Raw genomic sequence first — 12925 nt, 5'->3', positions numbered from 1 at the left:
GACCTGCTGAAAAAGGAAATGAGATGAGGGGGGAAAAGAAGTAAAACCAGGCATTGGTATCAATATCTCCTACTGAGTGGTCCCAAATCATAGAAGCCAGAAAACAGAAAAATCTGGGCATACCATTACAATATTACCATATCGTAATATTTCTACATTATTATTGACAAAAGTCTCCAAAGAGAACTCTACAGCCTCCTTCCCAAATGGCAAAAAGGTCTCACTATATAAGTCCTATTTGTTAATTTGCCTGAGAAACAGAATATCCAACGTTCAAACTTAAAGCACCCATCTTCCTAGTATCTGATGGATTTCTGACACTGAAGTCCACAAGGCTAATCTTTTCAAAAGCCACATCAAGGCTGCTAAAACTTTTCCAAGAAACCACAAAAGATTCAATCACCAAAGCAAGACGATACTACTATGACACAGTAATCTAGCCTGTGAGTCTAGAAAGGTGTGCTTTCTAGAGAGGTGTGGAATAAATGCTAAGGCCTAAATATTGGGAACTAATTGCAAACACAGAGATATTTATTAGCCTTCTGATAAAAGAGTATTTTCCTGCGAAAGCACCAACAGGCATCACTGCCCTGCTTCTAAAGCCTTTTATTTTGTAAAACAGTGCTGAGATAAAGAGGAAAAGAGAAAACTATAAAACTAATAGCAATTTCTTAAATTCCTTAGTAAAGTTCCCTCAACTCACCCACTTTCTGATGGGGGAGGCCAAAGTTCCTGTTACACACAAACTTCTAAAAAATCTTGTCCTCTCTTGCCACAGATAAGGAAAGACACAAAGAGAAAGGGGAAGAAAAGAGCAGAGTAAGAAAAAGGAAAAAGCAGCATCATCTGCTTCATCATGCTGAAAGATACTGTTTTCCTACCTGGCAAGTCTCTCTTTATCCGCAGAGCTCTGCTCATCATCCGACCTAAAAACAGAATTAATGAACTAAGCTAAAATTAAAATAAAAAGAAAGAAAAAAAAAAAAGAAAGATGGATGGATAAATGGAAAGAAGGAGGGGGAAAGGGAAGGAAAAAGGAAATAGAACAAAATAGATGCAGAGAAGGGAAAATTAAAATATACACAGGAACCTTGCCTATAACTCTACAAAGCCATTTATTAGGATAAAGAAAAAGTAATTTACAGGACAAAGGTTGACATAAAAGCAAGGCCAATATTCATTATAAATTAACATAGTCTGAACACAGAAAACACTTTGCTATCAATCTCTGTAGAGACCAACAAAATAGAGTTTGAACAAGAACCAAACAAGGGAATACCATTCTCACACACTTCTTCCAAAATAAAATTATATTCACATATGCTATTTTTTTTTAAAGATTTATTTATTTATGGAGATCCCTGGGTGGCTCAGCGGTTTGGCACCTGCCTTTGGTCCAGGGTGTGGTCCTGGAGTCCGGGATCGAGTCCCACATTGGGCTCCCTGCATGGAGCCTGCTTCTCCCTCTGCCTGTGTCTCTGCCTCTCTCTCTCTCTCTCTGTGTCTCTCATGAATAAATAAATAAAATCTTTAAAAAAAAAAAAAAGATTTATTTATTTACGGGCAGCCCAGGTGGCTCAGCGGTTTAGCGCCACCTTCAGCCCAGGGCCTGATCCTGGAGACCCAGGATCAAGTCCCATGTCAGGCTCCCTGCTTGGAGCCTGCTTCTCGCTCTGCCTGTGTCTCTGCCTCTGTGTGTGTGTGTGTGTGTGTGTGTGTGTCTCTCATGAATAAATAAATAAAATCTTTTAAAAAAAAAAGATTTATTATTTATCTACTTGAGAGAGGGGGGAAGGGCAGAAGGAAAGAGAGAATCCTCAAGCAGACTCATCACTAAGCACAGAGCCTGATGCGGGGCTTGATCCCAGGACTCTGAGATCACTACCTAAGTCAAAATCAAGAGTTGGCTGCTTCAAACTATGTCCTTCAACAGATGAATGGATAAAGAAGATGTGGTGTATATATAGACAATGGATTATTACTCAGCCATCAGATATGACAAATAACCATCATTTGCTTTGACGAGGATGGAACTAGTGGTTATTATGCTAAGTAAAATATGTTAATCAGAGGACAATCATCATATGGTTTCATTTATATGTGGAATATAAGAAATAGTGAAATGGATTATAAGGGAAATGAGGGCAACTGAGTGGGGAAAAATTACAGGAAGACAAACCATGAGACTCCTAACTCTGGGAAACAAACAAAGGGTTGTGGAAGGGGAGGTGGGTGGAGGATGGGGTAACTGGGTGACGGGCACTAAGGAGGGCATTTGATGGGATGAGTAGTGGGTGTTATACTGTACGTTGGGAAGTTGAATTTAAATCTAAAAAAAATTTTTTTTAAAGCTGGCTGCTTAACAACTGAGCCACCCAGGCACCCCCACATATGCTATTCTACAATTTTTAAAAAAATCAAAGAGTAAATCATAAGAATGTCGAACAAATGATCACAAATACAAATCTCTCTGTAACATGCAGACACACAGACATGCACTCACAGATAACCAAACAGGTTTCACTGGAGAAATTACATAAATAAAACTTAAGAATTAGGCTTTTGGCATATCCCCTATCACTGATTTGATAAAGTAGTAAATTTTTATTTATTCACTCTCCCATAAATTAGTAGTAAAGCCCCGACACTGGTGGATCCCTATGCCAACTGCCCCTCCCCTAGAGGAGGCTCAAAGGATTCCCATTAAGTTTTTCAGGAAAACAGGGATCCCTGGGTGGCGCAGCGGTTTGGCGTCTGCCTTTGGCCCAGGGCGCGATCCTGGAGACCGGGGATCAAATCCCACGTCAGGTTCCTGGTGCATGGAGCCTGCTTCTCCCTCTGCCTATGTCTCTGCCTCTCCTCTCTCTCTCTCTCTCTCTCTCTCTGTGACTATCATAAATAAATAAAAATTGAAAAAAAATTAAAAAAAAAAGTTTTTCAGGAAAACAGAAAACTCTAAGAGTTGGTGGCAACTGAAGAAACATCAAGGTATTGGTAGGCCAGTGTATCAGTAATCAGCTCCATTAAAAACAACGTATATATATAAAGAAACCTCAAATAAAATGTGTAAGTATGATATAGTAACACTATTTCATTATTAAAAGTGACACGTACAGGGGCACCTGAATGGCACAGCTGATTAAGTGTCCAACTCTTGGTTTTGGCTCAGGTCATGATCGCAGAATGGTGAGATGGAGCCCCCCCCCCCCCCAACAGGCTATGTGCTTGCTGTGGAGCCTGCTTGGGATTCTCCCTCTCTCTCTCTCTCTGTCCTTCCTTCCCATGCTCACTCACTTGCCTGTTCTCGCTCTCATTCTAAAATAAAAAAATAAATCTAAAAAAAAACAAGTGACATGTACAATGATTTTATCAATACCTGGGAAAGTTTCTACTAAATGGTCCACAGGAAAAAAGAGACTCAAAATAATACAGTAACAATAAGAACAAAAATATGAAAACTTATGTATACTGATGAGAAACGCAAGAGAACGGTCTTACATTCAGTAGTTTAAACATGTTCAGTGGTTATTATGGTTGCTTAACAAACTACAAATCCTTTATTCAAAGAATTGAGAAAATACATATATTTTCAGCTTTGAAGACCCTCTACTAAATTCCCAGGAGAATATGTGAGGTAAACTGGCAAATCATCTCTTACAGGAATAAGTTATTAAAAAGAAAGTTAAATATCTAAAATTCTTATTATTACTGCTCCTACAAGTAGAAATCCATAATCCCTTATCTACTCTTATCTCTGAATGAAATATGTAAATGTTTTAATATTTACATTAAGGAGGACAAATGAAGACTAAAATAATTCAGGTCATGTCTTCATAGCTTTTTGGAATTTAAATCAAGAGACTAGGAACCTTTATGACCAGTACTATTTGATGGCTTGACTTTCATTCTTTTTTTTTTTTTTTTAAGTTTATTTAGTTAAGCAATCTTTATACCCAATGTGGGGCTTGAACTCAGGACCCTAAGATCAGGAGCTGCATGCTCTAATGACTGAGCCAGCCAGGTGCCCATGATGCTTGACTTTCTAACACAGTTTGAAAAACTATTCCCCAAATATCTATAATTAACTTCTCATTTTAGAGATGGTTTACATCCTCAAGTATTTATAAGTACCTATTTCATTAAATAAATTCTTTGAAAATCTCTTAAATCACTCCTTTCCTATTGCCATTACCTCGACTCTAGCCCAAGCACTCATGATTTTATAGCTATATTAATTATTTCAACAGTCTCCCATCTACCTCCCTGACTACAGTGCTTCTCTTTAATCAATCTTCTACAGAGCTACTAGAGAAAAATCCCACATACATTTTATTTATTAAAATCTCCTTTTCAAAGCTCATGATGGCATCTTATTGCTTCAGATATAAGCTACTGTGACTGGTATTTCTTAGCCCTCCAACAGTGGTTCTCAAAGTATGGTCCCCAGATTAGCAACATTTGCAGTAAATATAAGTACTCAGTTAAGCTCTGGATTTTTTATTATTCATTTTTCTGAGGTGGCTGCAAACTCAATTTTTAAAAAACAAACGAATTCACTGTTAAAATATAAAATTTAGAATCAACTTTCTAAAAACATATATTTGCTTTTTATTAAACATAAATCAACTCAATAGTTGAGAAGGATTTATGTTTAATAAAAAGCAAAGTATTTTTCATAATCTTAACAAAATTTAAATTTATTCCAATCAAAATTCAACTCCACAAAAATTGTTTCTGTTGCCATTTTTAAAAGAAAACTATTATCTGTACAGATTTTGTGAACCCATTTAATAATAAATGCAACCAAGAAATTCCTAACATGTGTTCCTGTGGACACCTGCAAGTTCACCGTATAACTACCTATTATATACATAAAAACATTGTGTATATTGTACCATCAGTTTGAAGCCATGTTACCTGAACATAAACAATAACTGTCATACGAAATTTTGCCAGCTTTCAGAATAAGAAGACTAGCCAGAGAAATTAACTACTAATGAGATCAAATTAAAAATCTATACACTTGAATTGCCTGGTCCCACAACATGGCCCAAGATGCTCTACTACATTACCTGGCAAATCGCTCCTTATCATTAGACATCTGATCATCATCACACCTAAAGAAGAAAGATAAGATTAGCCCAAAGCATTATACTTGTTATGTCTACTTCATCTGAAATAAAAACTAGAAAGGAATAAAAGTATTCAATAGGGAAAAAAAGCCAATGGAAAAGCATCACAAAGCAATAGAGATATTGCTATTATTTGTCTTCTGATGTTCTCCTTTAACCTTACTTATCAGATACTGCAAAACAAGATGATAATCTCCTAAGGGCACAGCTAACTTCCCTGTCAGCACCACTCTGAGATTAGGGATAGTTCTGTTTTAATTATGGCAAAAAAAAAAAACAAAAAAAAAAAAACCATGGCACATAATATTTACCATCTTAACCATTTTTAAGGATACAATTCAGTAGTGCTATACTTAACATTGTTGTGCAACTGATCTATAGAACTTTCTAATTTTGCAAAACTGAGACTCATTATATACACTAAACATCCTCTTCCCACCTGCTCCCAATCCAATTCCCAGCTCCTAATAACCATCTCTATACTTTGTCTCTAATTTTGACTACTTTAGATACCTCATATAAGTAAGATCATACAGTCTTTTTGTGACTGGCCTATTTTACTTAGTCAAATGTCTTCAACATTCATCCATGTTGTAGCATATGCCAGGATTTCCTTCCTTTCTAAGGCTGAACAATATTCCATTGGACATATATGTCACATTTTCTTTATGTATTCATCTGTCAATGGATATTAGGTTGCTTCCACCTCTTGGATATTGTGAAAATGGGGCAGTGCACATGTGTGTGCAAATATCTAAGACCCTGCTTTCAATTATTTTGGATATTTATGACCAGGAGTGCAGCTGCTGAATCTACAATAACTCTATTTTTAGTTTTTTGAAGAATCTCCATACTGTTTTCCACAGTGGTTAAATTACAATTTACATTCCGGCCAATAGTGCAAAAGGGTTCCCTCTTTTCACATCCTTATCCAACACTTATTTTCTGTTTCTTTGATGGTACCCATCATCATGGATATCACATGGTATCTCACTGTAATTTCAATTTGCATTTCTCTAATGATTAGCGATGCTGAACATCTTTTCATATATTTGTTGGCTTTCTGCATATCTGCTCTTGAAAAATGTGTATTCAAGTCATTTGCCCTTTTTTTTTTAAGATTTTATTTATTTATTCACGAGAGACACAGAGAGAGGGGCAGAGACACAGCCAGAAGAAGAAGCAGGCTCCATGCAGGGAGCTCAATGTGGGACTCAATCCAGGGACTCTGGGATCACGCTCCGAGCCAAAGGCAGATGCTCAACCACTAAGCCACCCAGGCATCCCATTTGCCCATTTTTAATCAGGTTGTTTTGTTTTGCTGAATTGCTGTAATTCTTCATATATTGTAGATATTAACCTCTTATCAGATACATGACTTACAAGTATTTTCTTCCATTACATGGGTTATCTTTTCACTGCTTTCTTTGGTGCACAGAAGTTTTTAAGAGATAGTTTTAGATTATTACTTCAACAATGTTCTTTATCTCTCTGATCAAGGAAATAAACCCTTCATCCCAACAACTTCTACTTGGGATCGTATCTGCTAAATACAGAAAATACAGGATTTGTTGAGGAAGGAAAACCTAACTTTAAAAACACTATTCTCTGGCAGCCCAGGTGGCTCAGCGGTTTAGCGCCGCCTTCAGCCCAGGGCATGATCCTGGAGACCCGGGATTAAGTCCCATGGCAGGCTCTCTGCATGGAGCCTGCTTCTCCCTCTGCCTGTGTCTCTGCCTCTCTCTCTCTGTCTCTCATAAATAAATAAATAAAATCTTAAAAAGAAAAAAAAAGGGGGATCCCTGGGTGGCTCAGCAGTTTAGCACCTGCCTTTGGCCCGGGGCGTGATCCTGGAGTCCCGGGATCGGGTCCCGCGTCGGGCTCCCGGCATGGAGCCTGCTTCTCCCTCCTCCTGTGTCTCTGCCTCTCTCTCTCTCTCTCTCTCTCTCTCATAAATAAATAAATAAATAAATCTTAAAAAAAAACAACACACACTATTCTCTGCATGATCTAAATTTTCCTCTTCTCACTGCCACAGGATAGAGCAAAGACCTACCAACTTTTGGAAGAAAGTGTTTTTGTATGGAGATAGGTAAGTCTCATAAAATTTGCAGTTAAACCAGTTATTAAATTAATGGCAAAAGTTATACTGTTCCTTCACAGATGTAAATCCTCAACTAATCCAACCCCAATAGGCCTCCTGGGTGGCTCAACAGTTAAGCATCTGCCTTTAGCTCAGGTCTAATCCTGGAGTCCCAGGATCGAGTCCCATATCAGGCTCCCTGCATGGAGCCTACTTTTCCCTCTGCCTATGTCTCTGCCTCTCTCTGTGTGTCTCTCATGAATAAATAAATAAAATCTTAAAAAAAAAAAAAAACCAACCCCAAGAATATTCAGTGTTTGAGAATAATAGGAGAGCAGAAGAAAAATGGGCAAACATGAAGAAGTAACTGAATTCCACCTCAAATACAAAGAGTCTGTTTCCAGGACACAAAATATGCTTTAAATCAGATGCTACTAACTCCTAGTTAAAACACGTAACCTGAACTGAAAAGAGAGCCTTATAATTTACATATTAACTTTGAATCTCAAGAATGAGTCTTCTAGATCCTTACTACTCAAAGTATAGTCAGTGGCTGGAAGCAGCAGCATCACCTAGGAATAAATCAGAGCATAGAACCTTGGGCCCTACCTCAGGCCTATTGAATTACATTTAATTTTTTTTTTAAGTAATCTCTAGGCCAAACATGGGGCTTACATTCACAACCCCACACTCAAGAGTTGCATGCTCTACCAACTAAGCCAGCCCAGACCTACTGAATTAGAATCTTCACCTTCACAAGAAACCCCAGGTGATTCTGTATAGGCACTAAAGTTTGAGAAGCAGTATTGTGGATACTAGTAACTCTGACATTGTACCTGGAGTTTCAAAGGCTTGATATTATTAAAAATGATTTTATAGGTGTCTGGAAAATATAACAAAATGACATTTTAACAAATCAATGAAAAGACATAATAAATTACAACCTTCAAAAGTAGCATCCACACTGGGTGTTAAATACAGTATGTTGGCAAGTTGAATTTAAATAAAATAAAAACAAAAAATTAAAATATAAAAATTAAAACAGCACAACAAAAAACAAAGAGTAGCATCCACCAAGGAAATTTAATGCTGACTCATACAATGCAAGTAAGACTTTCATTGTCCAGAGTGGAAAATTCCAATTGTTTAAAATAAATAAAGAAATTTAGTGATACCTCTCCCAGACATAATGACCCACTATGTAAAATGAATTGTGACAGTCTTTTTTTATGGTTGGGGAAAGGAAAAATGAACCTTTCTGGATCTGCATATAGTTTGAGACTACTAGATTTTGTGGAAATAGAGACAATGACTCAGGGCCTGAGCTGAGAAATATAAATAAGACAAGTGATTACCTCTATGACATTCAAATGCACAATACAGTTCTACCAATAGCATCTATCAGTTATAATCAGGAATTCTCCTTTGGAATAATTCCCAGAACTGTTTGAAAAAGTTGATCCTTCCCCCAAAATTGAAATATCCTCCCCTCTTCACATTTATTACTACTCAGTAAGTCTCAAAAGTCCTCTTGGAGAATTATTTTCTCCAATGTTTTGCAACTATTCCTTTCTGGTAGCCAAGTTACAGTTGTTTTCAAGAATATCTGGTAGGATTCAGCAAATAGTTAGCAGCAAGAAATATAAGCCTAAATAAAAATTACTAAAATGGGGAACACCTGGGTGGCTCAACAGTTGAGCGTCTGCCTTCAGCTCAGGACATGATCCCAGGGTCCGGGCTCCTTGTGTGAGCCTGCTTCTCCATCTGCATGTGTCTCTACCTTTCTCTCTGTGTCTCTCATGAATAAATAAAATCTTTTAAAAAAATTACTAAAATGAAAAAAATAGATGTCTCTGACAGAACTTAAGCATTATAAAACAAAACAATGGCAAGCAATTTACAATATGAATATCCTCTATGCAAAAACAAAAACTGAGGATTATGAATGTATGTCCACACATATACATTTAAATATATTTATATATATACTGAATATTTCTGGAAGGATATTCAATAAACTGGAAACTGTAGTTGTCTAAGGGGAAAGGGTCTGAAGTGAAATGAAGACATACTTGCACTACATGTAACTTTGTAATATTTAAAAATTTATAAAATATATTACCAGTTAAGATTTAGTTGTTAGGACAAATGAAATCTGGACACTCATATAATAAAATAATGGCTTTTTTTTAATAGGGCTCCTTTATCGATTAAATATTTGTTATTCAACAAAGCAGACCCACCTAGGTAATATTTTCAACTTTGAAAAGAAAAAAAGGTAGGCTACAGTCAAGGTTATCTTCCTTTCTTTGACTCTTACTGCTTGTGCTCGCTTCGGCAGCACATATACTAAAATTGACTCTTACTGCTTTCCTTATTTTTTTTAAAGATTTTATTTATTTATTCATAGAGACAGAGAGAGAGAGAGAGGCAGAGACACAGGCAGAGGGAGAAGCAGGCATCATACAGAGAGCCCAACGTGGAACTCGATCCCAGGTCTCCAGGATCACGCCCTGAGCTGCAGGCGGCACTAAACCACTGCGGCACCAGGGCTGCCCTGCTTTCCTTATTTAAAAACAAAACCTCGGGATCCCTGGGTGGCGCAGCGGTTTAGCGCCTGCCTTTGGCCCAGGGTGCGATCCTGGACACCCGGGATCAAATCCCACGTCGGGCTCCCGGTGCATGGAGCCTGCTTCTCCCTCTGCCTTCTGCCTATGTCTCTGCCCCTCTCTCTCTCTCTCTCTCTCTCTCTCTCTCTCTGTGACTATCATAAATAAAAATAAAAAATAAAAAAATAAAAAACAAGTAATTGGTCTTCAGCAAGAATAAGTATTTCCCTTCTCTGAAAGAACTCCTCCAACAATATATCGAAAAGTCCATTTTCAGTGCTCCAGAAGATTCATTATTTAAGGATACAAATTCTAATTCCTGCTCTGAAAGAATCAATGGGCATCAGAAAATATGAAAGGTACTTTAATGCCCGCCCCCCCCAATGAATTACACCTTGGCTTCCTGACACACTGACTCAGGACTTGAACATAAGATTTGCTTTCGCCAAAGGAACACCAGCAAATGTCAATACAAAGCAGAAGCTTGATAAGCACTTAGACTGAGACTTGCCCTTCACACTGTAGCCACTGGCATGTAAAGAAACTCAGTCTGACATTCTTAAAGATAAAAGACCACAAAGAAAACAGAATAACCATCCAGCCAATCCACAGCATTGTGAGAAATAATATATCATCGGTGTTTTTAAACGACACAGCAATAGAAAACTAAAACAGAGGGTCTTGGAAATTCTCTGCCCTCTCTTCACTAAGCTCCTTCCTCTGGATCCATTTAAAAAATGCTTGAAAATGTTATAAGGTATAACACAATAGGAAACTTTAGTTTTAGGATAAAGAACTTGCCTTAGGCCTAAGGACAAAAATATTACGAGTCAGAAATATAAAGATCACGAACTCATCTTTAATATCAGAAATCTAAGAAAATTTTTAAAAATCTTACCTCAAAAATTTACTGTTCCCTTCTCCATCATCATCAAAATCCAACCTGGGTAAAACCAACAATAAATATTATAAGCCCACTGACAATATAGAAAATTAAGAAATTAACATTTCTCAACCCACAAGCTATCTGAACATCCACCCAAATGGAAGAAGGAAAAGAGGAAGTAGACACAGAAGTCAAAGCTATGTGATTTCCTCCTTGTACCCAATTAGGCAATCAAAAGAGTACCTACCTGCTGCTGCCTTCTATTTTCCTAAGTTGGCAGTCTCCGCTTTTGCCAAAGTTTTACACTAGAGTACAACCTCTATCAAAGGAACAGGAATCCACTCAAAAGTGAAAATAAAAAATTAATATGAATAACTCAGGTCTGGGATACCTGAATGGCTCAGAGGTTAAGTGTCTGCCTTCAGTCCAGGGCATGATGCTGGAGACCAGAGAGCAAGTCCCGCATCGGGCTCCCTGCATGGAGCCTGCTTCTCCCTCTGCCTGTGTCTCTGCCTCTCTCTCTCTGTGTCTCTCATGAATAAATAAATAAAATCTTAAAAAAATAATAATAATTCAGGTCCATCTTTCATTTCTATAGTCTAAGCTATGTTACTGGCTTTCTGAAACATTCCAAAACAGTGAGGTTATATACAGAAGCAATTTAAGATCTCAGAAGCTTATTAATTAATGCTTTTTTCCATCACACATCTAAGAAACATGTAATACATACTAGAGAGAGGAAAACAAAAGACTTGCCGTCAAGGGACCTTCTACCTAGACAAATACAAATATAAAACAAGAATAGAAAAGTGCCGTGTGAGAAGCACAAGCAATATGCCATAAGACATTTAGTAAAAGCAACAGTGATGGGCAGCCCCGGTGGCTCAGCGATTTTGTGCTGCCTTCGGCCTGGGGTGTGATCCTGGAGACCCGGGATCAAGTCCCATGTCGGGCTCCCTGCATGGGGCCCGCTTCTCCCTCTGCCTCTCTCTCTCTGTGTCTGTCATGAATAAATAAGAAATCTTTAAAAAAAAAAAAAAAAAAGCAATAGTGACTTTCATTTCAGGGGACTCGGGAAGATTATAAGTAATAAGGTAGGCCTCAGAACAGCAGAAAAAGAAAACACAGTATTCCAAAACCTGTGGGATGCAGGTTATTATTATTATTATTATTATTATTAATCTCTATACTCTCTACTACCACCCTAACCCCACATTATGAGTCTCTAGATGGGTTGGTTATACATGACATATACAGTGTCAATCCTGAAAGTGTTCCTTCCTCTTCCTCCCTGTAGCCCCCTAATTACCTGTCAAAATCTACCCATAACTCCATTTCTAAAAATCTACCTTAAGGAAATAACTCAAAAGAGATAAAAAAAAAAAATTATGTACAAAGATGTTCACAGAGCATTACATATACTAGCAAAAACTTCAAAATAACTTAAATTTCCCAAAAAGGAACTGAGTACATCCCTTTGTGTAACTTAAAAATCATATTTCTATAAAATAACAGTAATGAAAAAAGGTTACATACAATTAGGTGAAAAGACGAGGCTATATAAAACTATCTAATTATAGATTCCAACTACTAAAAGATCTACATATAAAGAATGAAGAAACTATACTAAAAAACTGATTGGAAATGACAGGGTAGTAGGATAATTTCTATTCTTTCTATTTTCCAATCTTTATTTAAAAGAATGTATATTTCTTCTTTAATTGATTACCAATAATAGACATTCATTTCAGAAAATCTGAAAATAAAAACAAGTCTCCCATAATCTCATCATCTAGAAATCTGAGGAGTATCCTTTCAGTTTTTCTAGGCACATGCTACATATTTCCTTCTGACAGAGTAGTATGTTACATAAACTGTAATGTCCCAACATACTGTGAATATTTTTCTCTACTGATACATGTTACCTCCAATAACTGTACAGTATTCCATTTCAAATATATTAAAATTTACTCAACTAATCCCCTAATTTTGATATTTATAGTGCTTCTAATTGTTTGCTATTATACATAACCATAACATTGTGTTTGAGAGAGTGAACTCTAAAACTAACCTCCCAAGGTTCATATCAAATATCTTCCACTTACTCCCTTTAGAACCTCGAGTAAGTTGTTATTCAATGAGTTAATGTAAAACTCCTGGAGACATAGTAAGTCTTAATATGCTACTCACGTTACCACCTAACTCCAAGGATGAC

The 12925-nt window shown here is 37.1% G+C and overlaps 1 protein-coding gene across 13 annotated transcripts in view; it reads right to left on the bottom strand.

Annotated features, from left to right (window-relative positions):
- ARNT (aryl hydrocarbon receptor nuclear translocator) overlaps nt 1–12925 on the bottom strand; it is a 70955-nt gene that overhangs the window by 32592 nt on the left and 25438 nt on the right. For 6 of the 13 annotated variants that reach the window (XM_025983135.2, XM_025983136.2, XM_072766619.1 and 3 more), the window contains 3 exons: nt 10723–10767; nt 5073–5117; nt 882–926 (listed from right to left, as the gene is read on the bottom strand). In XM_025983135.2, coding sequence (XP_025838920.1) covers nt 882–926; nt 5073–5117; nt 10723–10767 — 135 coding nt within the window. Of the gene's footprint in view, nt 1–703; nt 766–881; nt 927–5072; nt 5118–10722; nt 10768–12925 lie in introns of those variants that run through there. The other 7 variants (XM_025983140.2, XM_025983139.2, XM_072766623.1 and 4 more) reach the window with 2 other exon arrangements.

Source organism: Vulpes vulpes, chromosome 8 (assembly GCF_048418805.1).
Source record: "Vulpes vulpes isolate BD-2025 chromosome 8, VulVul3, whole genome shotgun sequence".
Taxonomy (NCBI): Eukaryota; Metazoa; Chordata; class Mammalia; order Carnivora; family Canidae; genus Vulpes; species Vulpes vulpes.
Note: the sequence above shows the minus strand (reverse complement) of the source record. Positions and strands in the feature narration are given on the sequence as shown.